This window comes from Python bivittatus, unplaced genomic scaffold (assembly GCF_059951505.1).
Source record: "Python bivittatus isolate LINGU-HERP-01145 unplaced genomic scaffold, Pbiv_v1 ctg000070_np1212, whole genome shotgun sequence".
NCBI classification, from domain to species: Eukaryota; Metazoa; Chordata; class Lepidosauria; order Squamata; family Pythonidae; genus Python; species Python bivittatus.
This window is the reverse complement of record NW_028277034.1, coordinates 5163016-5178279: the sequence shown is the minus strand read 5'-3', so window position 1 is coordinate 5178279 and position 15264 is coordinate 5163016. Positions and strand designations below refer to the sequence as shown.

Sequence of the window (15264 nt, the reverse complement as noted above, 5' to 3'; positions counted from 1 at the left end):
AAAGGTATAGGAGAGTCCTTCCTTTTTGGCAAATCAGAGTTCATGTGTTTGAGTATTACCCACCCACTTTTTCTTTGAATCAAGAGAAGCATAGTTTCTGAATCCCATATAGTAATGGTTCTACTGTATTCTCCAGTGGTCAAACCATGCCTGTTTCTACTTCTGGGCATCTTACTTTAAGAAAGATTTAGAGAAACTGAAAGAATGTCAGGGAAGGGCAACCAGGTTGTATAGAATTGCAAATTAATGTTTATGTTATGAGACTGGGAAGCCTCGACTAGCCTTGAGAGAAGGCAGCAGAGCGAAGAGTGAGAATATGCTACTCCCTTCCAAGTACCTAAAGGGTTGTTACTGAAAAGGAGGAAAAGACCTGTTCTCTGCCACCCCAGCATACAGGACAGGAAGACAGATTAGGAAAGCTTTCTAATGATAAAGAACAATGTTGACAATGGAACCAATTACCAAAGGAAAAGGCTTATTTGTTTCAGTTGAAGCTAGAGAGCCACTGGTGAGGAATGCTTTAATTTCCGTTTCTACAAGGAGCTGGGAATTGGACACGATTGCCAAAGTAGCTGTTTTCAACAGAATAATTCAACATACTTAAAATGCGTACAACATGTCTTCTGTTGCATTTGACAAGCTAAGAAATGGGTGGTAAGAAGCGTTTGTGAAAGCAGAAAATAGTACCAGTATAGTTTACTGGACATATTATAAATGACTGGTTTCCGCATATAGCAGCTGAAACACTTGAAGGTTGCAGATAAAGACTTAGCTGAAAAGTACTTCGACAGTTCTGCTTACAGTATTTTGTCAGTATATTGCCTTGACTTGTCACATTGTTTTCGAACAATAAGAAAAACTTCTTTCCTAAAGATCAGAAACAAATCCACGATCCTTTTCCAAAAGCATCTCTTATTTTCTGGATAAAATTTGTTTCAAGTCTATTACTATTTTTTTCTTTCAAAAAGTTTTCCTTGAGTGGGAGAAGAAGACGACAAAGAAAAGGAAATAGGCTGCTCTTTATATATTCGAGTAAAGAATCTTGTCTTTAGCTTTTAATTCTGACTGGGGGCCGGTTGGCAAAGTATTTGGTCCATGCGGAGAACCTTTTGACTCATTCCTCTTTAAGCAAGAACCCTTAAAAATTCTCCCAAGGCCATCATTAGTAATGCAGGGTTACTATTGGAATAAAATATTATCTCTTTTCCTTTGCAAGCAAAGTATGAGTAAATCCTGAGACCTTTGAATAAGCTCCCCAAGGAATTTAAATGTTTGAAGTATCATTCCAATGGGATTTCTCAGGCTCAGTGCACTTTATAAAATGAGTGCAAGAGTTTAAGGTCTTTGATGAATGTGAATTCTTGGATAAATAGAACTAATGTTTCTTAGCTAGCTCAAGATTTCTGGCTTTATTCTAACTTCATGATTATTACATCTTCTTGTTGTTTCACGTGATATGCAAAGCACCCCAAAGCCTATGTTGCCAACAGAGATTAAGAACCTTCTATACTATTAAGGTATTGTTACCTTAATGCAAATTGGAATTGATATGGTATTAATGTAATCATAATTCTGCTGGCATTATTGCATGATTTCATTCTAGGAACTGATTTACAAATATTTCACAACTGGGTTTTATACTTTACAATTCTTGACTCAATATTTCTCCTGTGCAGATCTTTCAGACATTTCATCTCTGTGCAAAAAATATCTTGATTTCTGGATCTGTATTACACTGGCACTGTTAAACATTTAAATTACTTCCACGTGCCTATGTTTTTGCAAAGCATTATTGGTGTCCTGATAGGTAATCAGTTGGCCCAGGCAACATTAGCTTTCCATTTGCAAGAAGCCTAAAATCTAAACAGGTTTGACTGAACCTTTGCCTAATTTCTTTCCTACTGATGTGGGTAAGCACATTTTTATGCTTTCTCCTAGCTGTGCAAACCCAGCTAGGTTGCATTATCCAAAGATTACAGTATGAGTGGATAACATTTTGGAATCTAAGAACAAGATCAAATAGACATAGTAAGTAAATTATTGTCAAAGGAGGGATATTATTTCTAAAGACAGTTCATGAAACCATTTCCATAAGAATGCTTTTGGCGAATCTCAGGCAATAGGTGTTGGAGAAGAATAGGTGGTACCAAGAAACAACAACAACAAGGGTGTAGCAAAGTGCATATTTCATAAACATTTGTTACAAAAATATGGCTGGAATCTTGTGGGCCTTTCCACAAATGTGTCTGCTTCCTAACTAACTTATGGCAGAATTGACAGGATTGTTAAGGGACATGATCTCTGCATAGATGTTCAGCTTGAAAGAAATAAGAGGCTGCAAGAGAACTAAGGAAGAGGAGGATTTCTAGTAATTATAGTCCCACCAGGATTAAATGCATCAACCCTGAAACAATTTAGAGGGAAAAATTGTGCACCTTGTCATGATGATATTAGGAAAAGGAAAACATCCTTAGAGTATTTGGTTTTGTTTTAACAAACTGAACTGCCAACCATACTAAAGAGGTAAAAATGTTGCAGTTAAATTGTGAGCCCCGCTCTCATGTTTCTGCTTGGGTACCTCTTTCAGTAATATTGACATACAACACTTGAACGATAAAGAACCACCTTTTATTATGTCTTATAATTCAAGCATTTGATGCAGGAGAAATATTTTTTTTTTCTTTTGTGCCTTTGAGTCAGTCTTGACTCTTGGTGATTGCCTGGACAAGTCCCTGCAGTTTTCTTGGCAAGATTTTTGGAAGTCGTTTGCAATTTCCTTCTTCCTAAAGCTGACAGACACAGAGACTGGCCCAAGGTCACCCAGCTGGCTTTGTGCCTAAGGCAGGACTAGAACTCACAGTTTCTAGCCACCTTGCCAAATTAGCTCTCAATAATGGTAGTAGTGAAGAGAAACTCCAAAAGTTTATGGCCACACTAAATGTTTGCTATAAGAGCTTTTTCCTAATAAATTTCCAAACTTTGTCCAGAATTGATTTATTACATGTTATAAACTTTTCTATACTATCCAGTTCCAAGATTTTGTATGTAGTATGAGTATGCTAGCTTATTTTATCTTACTCCCTGTTGGATGGAAGCTAATTCATCCTTCATGCTATACTTTCCATGTGAATATCTCTAGTCCACCTGTACTCATATGTAAATATACACAGAGTTTAGTTTAATCCTGCACTTTGCAAGCTGTAAAAGAGATAAATAGTGTTGTCAGTGCAATTTCTAAGCGCATGGCTTTTTTCCTTGGAACTCAAAGACTGTCGTAAGAAAAAAGAAAAGAGATATAAAAAGAAATAACTTCCCCCTTCATCATGACAAGTGCAAACAATTTCAGTAACTTATCACCTTTTCTGATTCTACTACAAAAGATCTCTTCTTCCCATATCTCGTCTCTTATCTATAAACAAATTCTTAAAGCCTTTTCATTCAGTTCTAATCAGCAAAAGTCCATTGAGTTACCAGAAATAACATACATATACATATACATATACATATAAATCTCAATCAAATAAACCCACTCTATATTCTTTTCCTTTCCTTTTAACACAGTAACATCACTTTCTCTAAAAATGCAACAAAATATCTCTTCTTTCCATATCTCATCTCTTGTCTATTAGCAAATCTTTAAAGCTTTGTCACTCAGTCTTGGTCAGCAAAAATCCAGTAAGAGTTACAAGAAACAACAACATATATATTTTACCTTGATCAGATAAACCAACTTTACAGTCCTACCCTTTGCATTTAACAATCGTGATCTTTCTCTCTTTAAACAGTGTCTCAGAACTTGATTTCTTTTCATTTTCTCTTTGTCTCATCTCAGAAGCTCCTTCAAAACTTTAACATGTCTCTTTTGTAAATCCAAAATAAAGTTATCCAAGTCATTCTTCTGGATTGTTATTTGTATATCCTTTTTAATTAAGATATCAGGTGGCTTCATTTGTAAATCCAGTGTAACATCTTTTTCCATATCGTTCTTGTAGCCTGACATTTTTAAATCCACTTTTAGATCCACGTTCGAATCGGCCTCAGTCTCTGTTTTGTCCAGTAAAATCTGTTCCCCTTCTATAACCTGTTTTAAATCTGTTTTCATAATAGTAGGCAATCTTACGAGTAATTTCTGAGTGCACTGTTCCCAAATATCCTTGAATTCTTCCAAAGTCAGATTGTTTTGCTCCATTTTGTATTAGTGGGTCTTTTCTCCTTTAATTATAATCTTTACTGGTTCCCTCTACCATCCAACCTTCAAAGTCCCATATCATTATCATTATCATTATCATTATTATTATTTTGGTAATCAACAGCATTTTCCCATGGGAAGGTTTCTCTTAAAAAAAAAAAAGTGCTGTTAATTTTCTGCTACATAGTGATCTGGGATTATATAGGGGGTCTGCTTTACTTTCTGAAAACTGCCTTTGCTTATTAATAAATATGCTGTACTACTTTTAACAGGGTGCTCATGTGTTCCTATGTGAAACCAATTTATTGCTATCTGGAATCATTGATAAAAATGTAATATTATTCTTGGTTTGAAATCTTGATTATCTACTTTGGCAAATGAAACTTTTTAAATCTCATTTTAAAAAATACTATGCTTATAGCAAGATTTCTGCCCAAAAGGCCATTCATGTGGTTTATAATAAACATAAGTTAGCTGCTTAAGCAATGAGTGTCTGAGGACAAATAAAAGTAAAACTGAGACCCAGTTTGGTCTAGTGGTGAAGACTCCAGGCTAGAAACCAGGAGACTGGGAGTTCTAGTCCTACCTTAGGCATGAAAGCCGGCTGGGTGTCTTTGGGCCAGTCACTCTCTCAGCCCAACTCACCTCACAGGGTGGTGGTTGTGGGGAAAGGAGGAAGAAGGAGCACTAGGTATGTTCACCACCTTATTTATAAAAATAATAAAGGCAGGATTAAAAAAAGGAATGTTGCTAAATTGAATTAAAGATCTAGCATCTGTAGGATTGTATGTATATCTTGTTAAACAACAGGGTTCCTAAACCTTAATTATTTTCAGTTTTGTGCAGTATTATAACATAATGGAAGAATGAGAGAAATTCAGCAAAAATCCTAAGGTGAAATGAGAAATTCCTCATTTATCTGACATGATTAAATGATGATATTTTCTAAATTCCTGGTAACTTGATCATTGCTTTACACAGCACTGAACGTAATACATTGAGAATTTCTAATAACAACAATTTTAAATATCATGTAGCTTTGTTTGGAATGTTTACTAAGCCAGAAAATAGATAACACCAGTTTCTCCCAGCCTTGGTTAGGGGATCCAAAAACCCTCACTTTGGGTTGGATCCAGAGAAATATGAACAGAATATGATAGAATGTAATTTCCCATCCTCCTATTGTGTTGCCCATTAAATTTAAGGTAGAAGGAAAATGGTTAAATTCCTTGTGATCTCACACACATGGGTGGCTATATAAATGTGATATATATTTATAAACACACACACACACATATATACACATATAAATTAAAGAGGCCTGCTCAGGTTTCAAGGGACTCAGAGAGGAATGGCTAAGATCCTATAGCAAGCCAGCCTTCCTCCATGCCATATTACCTGGGGATGATGCAAACAGTTAACCTGCTGTTTCTGAAGGGCATCAGACTGATTGTTAGCTAAGGCAACATTTTTCTTCAGCGTAAGCACAACATAAACATTAACAAAGTCATTTTGTCTTTCAGAAGTTAAGTTAAACTTCTGAAAGACAAAATAAGCGAAATAATTGGTTCATACCTACATTTCACTGTTCTATATTTTTAATTTCTAGTATCTAATTTCACCCAGAAGATTTTAGGGAAATGTTGGATTCTTCCTGTGTTTGTTAATGAAGATATTGGTTTTTAATGTTTGATCTTGAAAACTTAGTCCTCAAATACAATTCTATAATTAAATAACTATTTTTTGTGGGTCGGAGCAGAAGAGTGTTAAACATTAACAGTGACTCAAGGTCAAACTACACTTTGTCTTAAACGCATGTACTTAAGAATGAGTTTGTACTGGACACTTTTGTTCCACCCCAAAAAAGTGTAGGAGTTTGATCTATATTGGTACTGTGAGAAAGCAAGTTAACTCTTACGTCCTTTAATTACTATTATTATTTTGTCCTTTGCCATTATTTCCATCAAAAGTCCCATCAAACTACTTCCCTCCAAAATATAATTGACTGGAAATTGCACATTTTGGGGATAAACAGCTTCTGTGTGGGTGTAATTCTCAATGAGAAAATCACACAAATAAGAAAATATTTAATAAACTCTGTGCTGTCATCTAAACCTGATTAGGGGTTTTGTAAGCTGCTTTTGCACAAGTGCCACATGAAGCATATTGCAGAAATATGTGCTTAGTATAATATACACCTTATCCCTGAATTTCATTGCAATTTGTAGAACAGATTAGACACTGTGATTTGTAAAATAAAAACCAAGAATTTGACCTAATTTTTCAATTTATCCAATTCTAGATCAGAGTTGTGAATATATTTGGGAATCCTACAATTAAGAAAAATGAATTAAACTGGAGAAGACCTTCTTAAAAATAAACCAAAGACAATTCTACAGATTACCAGAATGACAGGATAGAAAGATAATAAAAATGAATGTGGAAAAATTAGAGGAAAGGGTCTTGCAGACACCTTTAATCATCAGGGATGAAAATGGCAACAGATGTGTGAGTAACCCCATTGGGTCAGCCTCTTTGAATGGAAGCACTGTTAGTCATCCTCACCAAGGAGTAGACCATGAAGGCTGTAAAATATTTAAAGATACAGGTGAGCTCAAAAACACTACTTCAAGCCAGCGCATTGAAGAGCAAGACTTGCAAAAAGCTGCCAGTGATTATATTTGCATGGGGACTTCAGACCTGAAAGCCACACAGGACTCTTCTTCAAAGGAACAATTTTACATGTATGCCTTGAATCGGACTTTCCTGGAGCCAGAAAGCTGTAGCAAAGAAAGCCTTGCAACAAAACCTTTTCGGAATTACAGTTCTGGGGAATTAGTACCTTATTGCCAGACAGATCTCATGAATTTAGTACCCCTTGCCTCCAAGGAAAGGAGCACTATTGAAATCCAATATGCATTAGGTAGTGCCCAAATGGAACAGGAAGATGCTACTACAAATGAATCTTTGATTACAATGATAAATTTGGGGGATACAATAACGAAATGTTATGAGGTGGCATGTGTTCCTGTCTCTTCTGGGGAAATAGGTGAAACGTTCACCTGTGGATACCATGCTGGCTCTCCTAACCTAGAAGCTTTCATCAGTTCAAATGCACCAGATACATATCTGGATAAGGGTGTGCAACCTACTCCCCTTTCATTGGCAGGAGATGAGGTCACCAATTATATTGATTTAGTTTCGCAGAATAGTGAACAGCCTGAAAAGCAAGGACAGCAGGATGCTGGTTCTTGCAGTAAGCACTTACCAGAACCAGAACAGTTCAATATGTGCAAAGACAAACATAAGAAATATATGCATAGCACTCCGGAGCAAGATGAACATAAATGGCCAGCTGGGTCTAGGATAGATGATAGTGTAAATGGTGTTTGCCCTTTAGCCATTGAAAGCTTTGATGAGAATTCTGAACAGGAATTTCGTGAAGATGAAGTAATCTTGACCAGAGTACAGAATCTTTCCAAAGGAAATGAGGCCTTGCTGAAGGGACCTGATGAAATATCTGAGCAAATACAAAACGATATACCAAAGCTAGAAAGAGTTGCTTTGTCTGAGCACAACTGCCAAGCAACTTTTGTTGTTTATAGCTCCCCAGCGGATGAACATATCTTAACTTCTCCTCCCACCACAGGATCAAAAAATGCAACTTTTGCTGTATTTTCCATGCCAGATGATACTGGTGATGGATCTAAACCTGGAAAGAATGCTCCCTTGGTAAAAGACCACCCCAGGAGTCCTTCACTTAAAAATAATTCTGAACGAATTGTAGTTAAATCAACAAAGAGATCTCCCTTTACAGCTACTATAACCAAAGCTAGGAAAGCAGAAATAGTAAGTTTTCCAAAACCAAATTTTAAAAACATTAAGCCAAAAGTTGTGTCCAGGCCTGTGTCACAATCTAAGGATAGTGCTGCTCTAAAAACAACTCCAAGATCTCCTCAGCTATCTACTGCTTCCTCTTCTTCCTTGTCTTCCTCACCAAAGCAACCATCATCTTTGTTTGCAGCACTGAGGAAAAAAACTGACTTGGATAAAGGCACCAAAGCAGAAACACCAATGAATAAGACTCATAAGCAACATTTTAATAAACACCTTCCTAGCCAAGGTCTGCATGCTTCAACTCATTCTGAAAATGTTTCTCACAAGGTTCTACAACCAGCGTTAAAGCAGAATGTGGATCAGGTTGACAGAGCAAAGCATCTTAGCCCAACATGCTTCCCTGTGGCTGTACCGTGTTCTCAGAACTATGGTGGTCCACCAAGTGACAGAATGGGTAGTGCAGAAACTTGGATTCAGCCTTGGTCTGTGAGTAGCTGCCAGAGAGCTCAAGAAAATAAGCATTCAAATGACTGTGCAGGGATTTCAACTGAGACATCTACCCAAGAGGTAACAAACAATGCTCCTGGACTAGTGCAGCTTTCTTCGGTAAGGTTTTAAAAAATATATATTCTTAACCCTATCTTCAAGCCAGGTTTTTCACTGATTGTATGTTCCTGAACTGAAAGCTTCTTTATTTCTGAGGATATGATGGTTGTAACCTTGATTTTATAGGTAGAAGGGGAAAAACATATTTTCCCTAAATAGTATTTATTACAAATATTGGCAATTTTGGTTTGATTTTTTAATATAATTTTTATTGAAAGTTTTTACATGATTAAAAGATAAATAACAAATGTATAAAAGAAAGGTAGAAAAAGATTTGAGATAAAAGAAAAAGTGCTAGAAACAGAAAGAGAATAAAATAAAGTTAAAGAAGTAGCTTCCATCTTTCTTACGCCAGTTACAAACTTTTATAATTTCTTCCCCTTTGCAACTAAATTATATAGTTTCCTTCTTACCGTATTCAACCCATTTTAAACGAGCAAACCCATAAATTATTGGTTCATTTTTACCCATTTTCAGCAAAAAGTCCATAAAAGGTTTCCAGTCTTTTATAAAAGTACTTATTGTTTTGTCCCTGATCAAACAGGTCAGTTTTGCCAACTCTGCAAGTTCTGCCATCTTCACAATCCACTCCTCCATTGTGGGTACTTCTATATTTTTCCATCTTTGTACATGTAGTAGCCTTGCTGCAGTTACCATATATAAAACCATGAATCCATGAGTCCTTTCTAATTGTATATCCACAAGTCCTAATAAAAAAATTCTGGTTTCATCTGAATATAGTTTGTAAAATTTGTTGCATCATCGTATGTATTTGTGTCCAGTACTTTTTTGCTTTTTCACATGTCCACCATGCAATGTTGGTTTGTAATTTAATAGCTACAAGCTACATATGATTGTCTTCTAGCTGTTTCTATTCTAAACACCGAAGAGAATTTGTCACACAGAACTCTCAGACTAGTCAGCATCTCTTCCTTGAGGCAGAACCCTTCTTTTATTTTTTTTATTGAGCCTTATGCTGTGAAATTACATCCTATTAAAGATCTGATCTGTCCATCCGCTAAAGGCCTAATACAAAAGAGCTAGTTTGTTTACAATTTGAATCTAATCTAATTATCTAATCTTACTGTAATCTATTTATGGCTGAACATAGGCTGTTTTAAGAATGCAATTACAATAATACAACATAGTGCTGCAAAATAACATTTCTTAGCTTTCAGTTCAGCATTAATTAATAATTTCTTATTTTGCAAATCCTGTTCTACTGAAAGAAGAAATATGAGTAAATAATGTTACATTATGAAACTACTGAGTTGGTAATTTGCAGCCAATTATTTTTTGCAAGAACTGACTTCAGTGATAATTTTTAGCAAGCTTCTAGCAAACTTGCTGAAGCTAGTTAAAAATTATGTGGATGAGTCCGTCTTAAATATTGGTATAAAATTGATAGAATGCTAGTATTACAACCTTAATATTAGTGTTAACATTTAAAACTTCTATATACACATTCACAACTTAGATTTCCAGTAGGGTTTACCCTTGCACTCTTTGATAGCTCGATACTCTGAATGCTGAGCTCCAAGCCCTTTGGGTCTCCATGAACAGCTGAGATTTCATGGGAGAAACTTTCACTCCAACTATCTTTTGGAGGAAGGAGAAACATTTCAGAGTGACTCGTGATGTTTTCTTCTACTTGGAAGCATAGGATAAAAGGAGCTATAACTTTGCTCATCTCAGAAGAACTTGGAGAGCTCTTTGACTTTGTGCTGGATCTTGAAGAAGGTGGAGGTACTGTGAGTTTTTCCATTGCTTCTCCAAAGTGCAACTCTTTGTGCAAAGAGCTTTTAAGTACATCCAAGGAAATTTTTTGCAAGTCAGGGAAAAGGCTTGATGCTTACCACAAATAGTTAACCACAACATTAGATCATTTTGTAACAGGAGCTTATCGTACTCCAAAGTTATTTAAAAGAACACACACACACACAATTAACAAATAAGTGCCAGAAATGATGTTGCAATCTTATGGCCATAGTTGCTTTCTCTGCTTAAACAAGAATACATAGATAACTATCATTTTTTTAAAAGTGTGTATCTACAGTATGGAAAATTTGACAGATCTTTCTAGCACATATAATTGTATGCTCCTTCATTAGCAGTGGTTGCTTTGTGCTCTGCATTGTAATAAGCTAAGAATATATATGCTTCTAGACTTATCCTCCTTATCTCCTCTTTGTTTTTTTCCATATGGTATTAAATTGTACAGGTTTCTTTGTCTAAAGCAGACACAGCACAAGGGCAAAGTTTTCCCAAAGGCAGTCCTGTTCCTGTAAGGAGTGTACCACCATCTAAAATTGCATTCCACTCTAGGAGAGGAAGTGAGAGTAAAAATACTCATGCAACCAAACTTTCATCTCCTCAAAGACTAATTTTATCATCAAACTCTGGTGAGAAACATTTTTGTCTATTATTTTCTTTGCGCAGAATATATGACAACAGAGTGTTCCAATTAGTATGAGTTTGAAAAATGTCAGTGTTATTCTGAACTCATTCCTGTGCAGCCTAAGTTAGTGATCTAGTTGCAATTGTGTGTACTCTGAAGTGTTTGGGTATAAAATGTATTGTATCACATTGTACTAAGCCATAATTTGTTTTAATCATTGTTAGAACAAGCCATTGAGCTGGCATACCCTATTGCAATTGAGTCTACTATGTTGACTCAATTGGGGTATGATTCCAGATTAGGCTGGAGGATAGAAAAGAAAGCATGTAAGCACTGTTGGCCACCCTTTTGAAAAACTTGGCATTTATGTTAAATAGTTATATGTAGTTGACTTGTCTTGCTTTTACTCTTATGGTAGATTGAGGTCAGGAGTTTCAACTCTCTGTCCCAGGATTCACAGTTGCATTTCTTTCTAGGGCCAGGTTGCAGGTGTTTTGCTGGCACCACACTGCCTGGGAAAGGAGTTAAATTAAATCCTCTCCACCTGTACGCTGCTGGGAAAATCCAGGGCTCTGTTTTTAAAAAGTTAAATATAAACCCATGTTAAATCTGTACATAACTATCATGTAATTTGGCTGCTAGGAGGTTGTATTGTTCAAGAGGTTTAATGTTTAGTGTGGGACCAAGTAACACAAATAAATGTTATGGAAAGTCTGGGGGTGGGAACTGAAAATATAACTTGTTTATTTAAATCTAGAGTCTAAACCAGACCTTTACCAAAGCTTATATTAACTCATTTGGAGTATCTTTTATTTCGGTAAACCAGCAACTTTGAACTTGCATGAATAATTGATAGAATTTGGGGATCTGTAATTCCAAATCCCTCTGGAGGGAACCTAGTTACAGAAGGTTGATGTCAACTGTCCTGGTTATTGTGTATATTTAACTATACTGTGATTTTTTCCCCCCTTGTTTGATAATATCAAACCAAACATTGATCAACAGGCAGTGAGATCAAGGTGGGAAATAGTGGTTAGTTCCAGCTGGTGAACTTCTCTACTGAGAAAATGATTTGAAGCTGGCTTCCCTGCAGATATGAACAGCAGTCTAGCTCAGCATACCAAGATGATGCTTCAAGATTTTGTGTGGGTGTTTAAGGTCTCCGCCAGGACAATATACTGGAAAGACTACCATCTAAAACATGCCCATTTTGAAAGCCCACTAAGTACTTTGGACTGTTGTGTCTTTGAAGTGGACTCAGTTGTTAGCTTATCTACCTGTTCTTGGCATGGTCTGTACTAGACTAAAATCCTGAATATCTGAACATAAAGAGTTCTTTATTACTTCACAATAAATATTGCTATTTGTTTCCTCCCTAGTTTTCTAACCATTATTAACTAGATGGTTGGTCTGGACATGAAAAGCATAACTTTGAAAACATGTCATCATTTTGAAAGCATGCTAATGACTTGTTATCTAGAAAAACCTGTTTTAATTGGTCTGGCTTTCCCACCCTCAGTAAAATGGGAAGCATTCCAAAACAATGTGCCTCTCTCTCGTGTTCAGACATGCTGTCTCTGTTTATTTTCCTATCCTGAGCTTTGGTGTAATGTCTTTAAGTAGCCAATTTAACTCCCCTATTCATAAAAATGGCTTAGTGGGAGGTAATCATAGAAAATAAAAAACTGAACTGTAACCTTAGCTTTTTATACTCTACTGTATACAAAAAAGCACACTAGTTTATAATTTATGTGCTCCATCCAATTTTTTTATCACTTTCTTCTTTTTAAGAAGAGGAGAGAAAGATACTGATCTTAAAGAGTAGGGGTAGTACGTATGGTGTTTTGCATTTGTAGCGTTTGCAATAATGAACTTGGGAGTTTGAACTGGGTTATCTTTTAGACTTTGGCTCTTACTGAGAAAATGGTAGGTGCCCCAGTCTTCATGGTGTTTCAAACTGATCATAGCTATTATGCGCATTTCTCCCACTTAATCTTGTAGACCTTGCTAGATTACCGTCTTCAATTTCTCTGGTCCCTTTTGGCTCAGCACCCTTTTGATTGCTGCAGAATCTCTTTGGAGTGTAAGTAGTAGGCATTTTTAGTGGCTGCTGATTGTTTGTGCAAGTTCATCTCTGTGGCCTCTTTCTAAATCTGTCTTATTAAAGACTTTTCATCTTATCTACAAATAAGGGATGATTTCATTATTTCCAATTTCAAAGCCAGTTAGTATAGCCATAGGCAAACTTTTTTTTTCATTATAATATAGGTGGCATTCTAAGCCATTGCTTACATAAAGAGAAAATTCTTTGAAATGTACTAGCAGGGTTTAATGGGTAAAAGAGCTTTAAACAACTCAGGTATTAACTATTAAGACGCAGAGATTTTCTCCATAATTTCAGATATATAAAAAAAGAAACTTAATATAATAAAAATTGAGCAAATGCCATCATTTAGCAGCAGAGATAAGTCAGAGCAGTCTCTCTTAACCTGCTGCCCTTCTAGACATTCTGGGAAAAACAATATGAGATTTGTAGATATGAGAAAGAACTTGGTTGGTCAAGGCTTAATACTAAACATGTTTTTAGTAAACATGATAATTCTTGGAGAAGAGAGAGAGCCATTCACAGGTCTAGATCTCTTTGATAGAAAGCTCAGCCAAGGAATCTGAATGCCTCCTCCTGATACTAATAGAGAGTGAATCAAAGTCCAAGATCTTGGTTGTGCAGCGTTGTATTCATTGTCTCCGTGTTTTAAGTACAATTTAAGGCACGGGGGCTGAACAGATATCTCTGCTCCCTTGCTCAGATACAGCTTGCTAAGTGTTAAAAGGCCATTAGTTTCAAGCTAAGAGACATGATGCAGTGTGAGCCAATGCAGTGCATTCCATCCATAGCTAAAAATGAGCATGGAAAAATTGCTGCAGATACTGTGCAGACTGCTTATTGTTAAAAAATGGCTGAAATCGAGATTGCATGTCTGCTTCAATAGTATGCTTTATGCTAGCCTTTATACTATGGCAGATATCTAAACAGTTCCGTGCTGCGACATCTTGTTAAAATGTTAGCTAGGAATCAGTTGCTGCTCTCCCCAAGCAAGTTGGCTATTTGCATTCTGAATTAGCATTCGTTTTGAAATTCCTATCTGGTGCATACATGGTGTGTGGCTATCATGTTCTGCACTGCTGACAGCAAATCTGATGTTTAGCTATGATTCATTATTTATAGAAAAAACTGAGAGGAATTAAATCTAAACATATCCACTGGCTTTTGATAATAACACAGACAGCTCTTTTCCCCCCACCTCATGATAGCTAAAGAGTTTGGCTCATGTTGTTGCTTAAGCTAGACATGACACTCCTGTATCTTTCATTCCCCACCCCCGCCCCTTTTAATCCAAAGGCTGGCTCCCTGGGGAGACAACATATCAGCCAGAAAGAAACAGCGACTTCAGCCTTTCTCTTGGGTTGACTTTTCTATTCAAAATAAGCTATGCCCATATTAACACACTTTATTAGTCCAACTGAAAGTTTCAAGCTTTTGTGGAGGTAGTCACTTTTCACTAGCCAAGATGGTTAAGTACTCCCCAAAAGCATATCTATCATACTGTTCCCTTTGGAGAAAAGCAGTGTTGTGCAAAGCACAGAACAGGGCATGAAGTAGTAAGACAAAGAAATTAAGGCATTAGGTAAAGAAGAGAAAAAGAAATACTGCTAATTTGAGTTTACACCAACTCTATACAAAATATATTCTCATGTTTTTTAAAGCTCTCATCTTTGAGGGGAAATTACACACTCGATTCAGGCCAACCATGACTTTCTCAGTCTACCTCTTTCTCTTGCTTCATTCACACTTCCTCCCTATATTTGTTTTGCTGTTAACTCCTCATTCTTTTTCTCTAGTTGTCCAAACCACTTCTGAGTACTTGATCATACCTCTTCTTGTTTACTACACACACACACACACCATTTTCCACAGCATTCAGCTTTCTCACTTTCATATAACAAAATGGACTGAACCATGCTTTTTATATGTTTTTCCTTTCTCTGAGAAATACTTAACATTCCTTACAACAGATGTCATACTACCCACTATATGTCTACCAGTATTTGCATGTCTTAAAATTTCTTCATCTATCTTTAGTAAATATTCCTACCAGAGTACACAAATCCATTTTCCTGCTCTAATTTTTATCTGTTTTTGTATAACTTGCAGTTGTTCACTCCATTTTCCATG

General features: G+C 36.3%; 1 protein-coding gene across 5 annotated transcripts in view; it reads left to right on the top strand.

The window, feature by feature from the left end:
* MTUS1 (microtubule associated scaffold protein 1) overlaps positions 1-15264 on the top strand; it is a 98523-nt gene that overhangs the window by 16487 nt on the left and 66772 nt on the right. For all 5 annotated transcript variants that reach the window (XM_007426899.3, XM_007426897.3, XM_025165862.2 and 2 more), the window contains exons 2-3: positions 6492-8632; positions 10854-11034. In XM_007426899.3, the coding sequence (XP_007426961.2) occupies positions 6623-8632; positions 10854-11034 (2191 nt within the window). In that variant the 5' untranslated portion in view covers positions 6492-6622. The remainder of the gene's footprint in view (positions 1-6491; positions 8633-10853; positions 11035-15264) is intronic.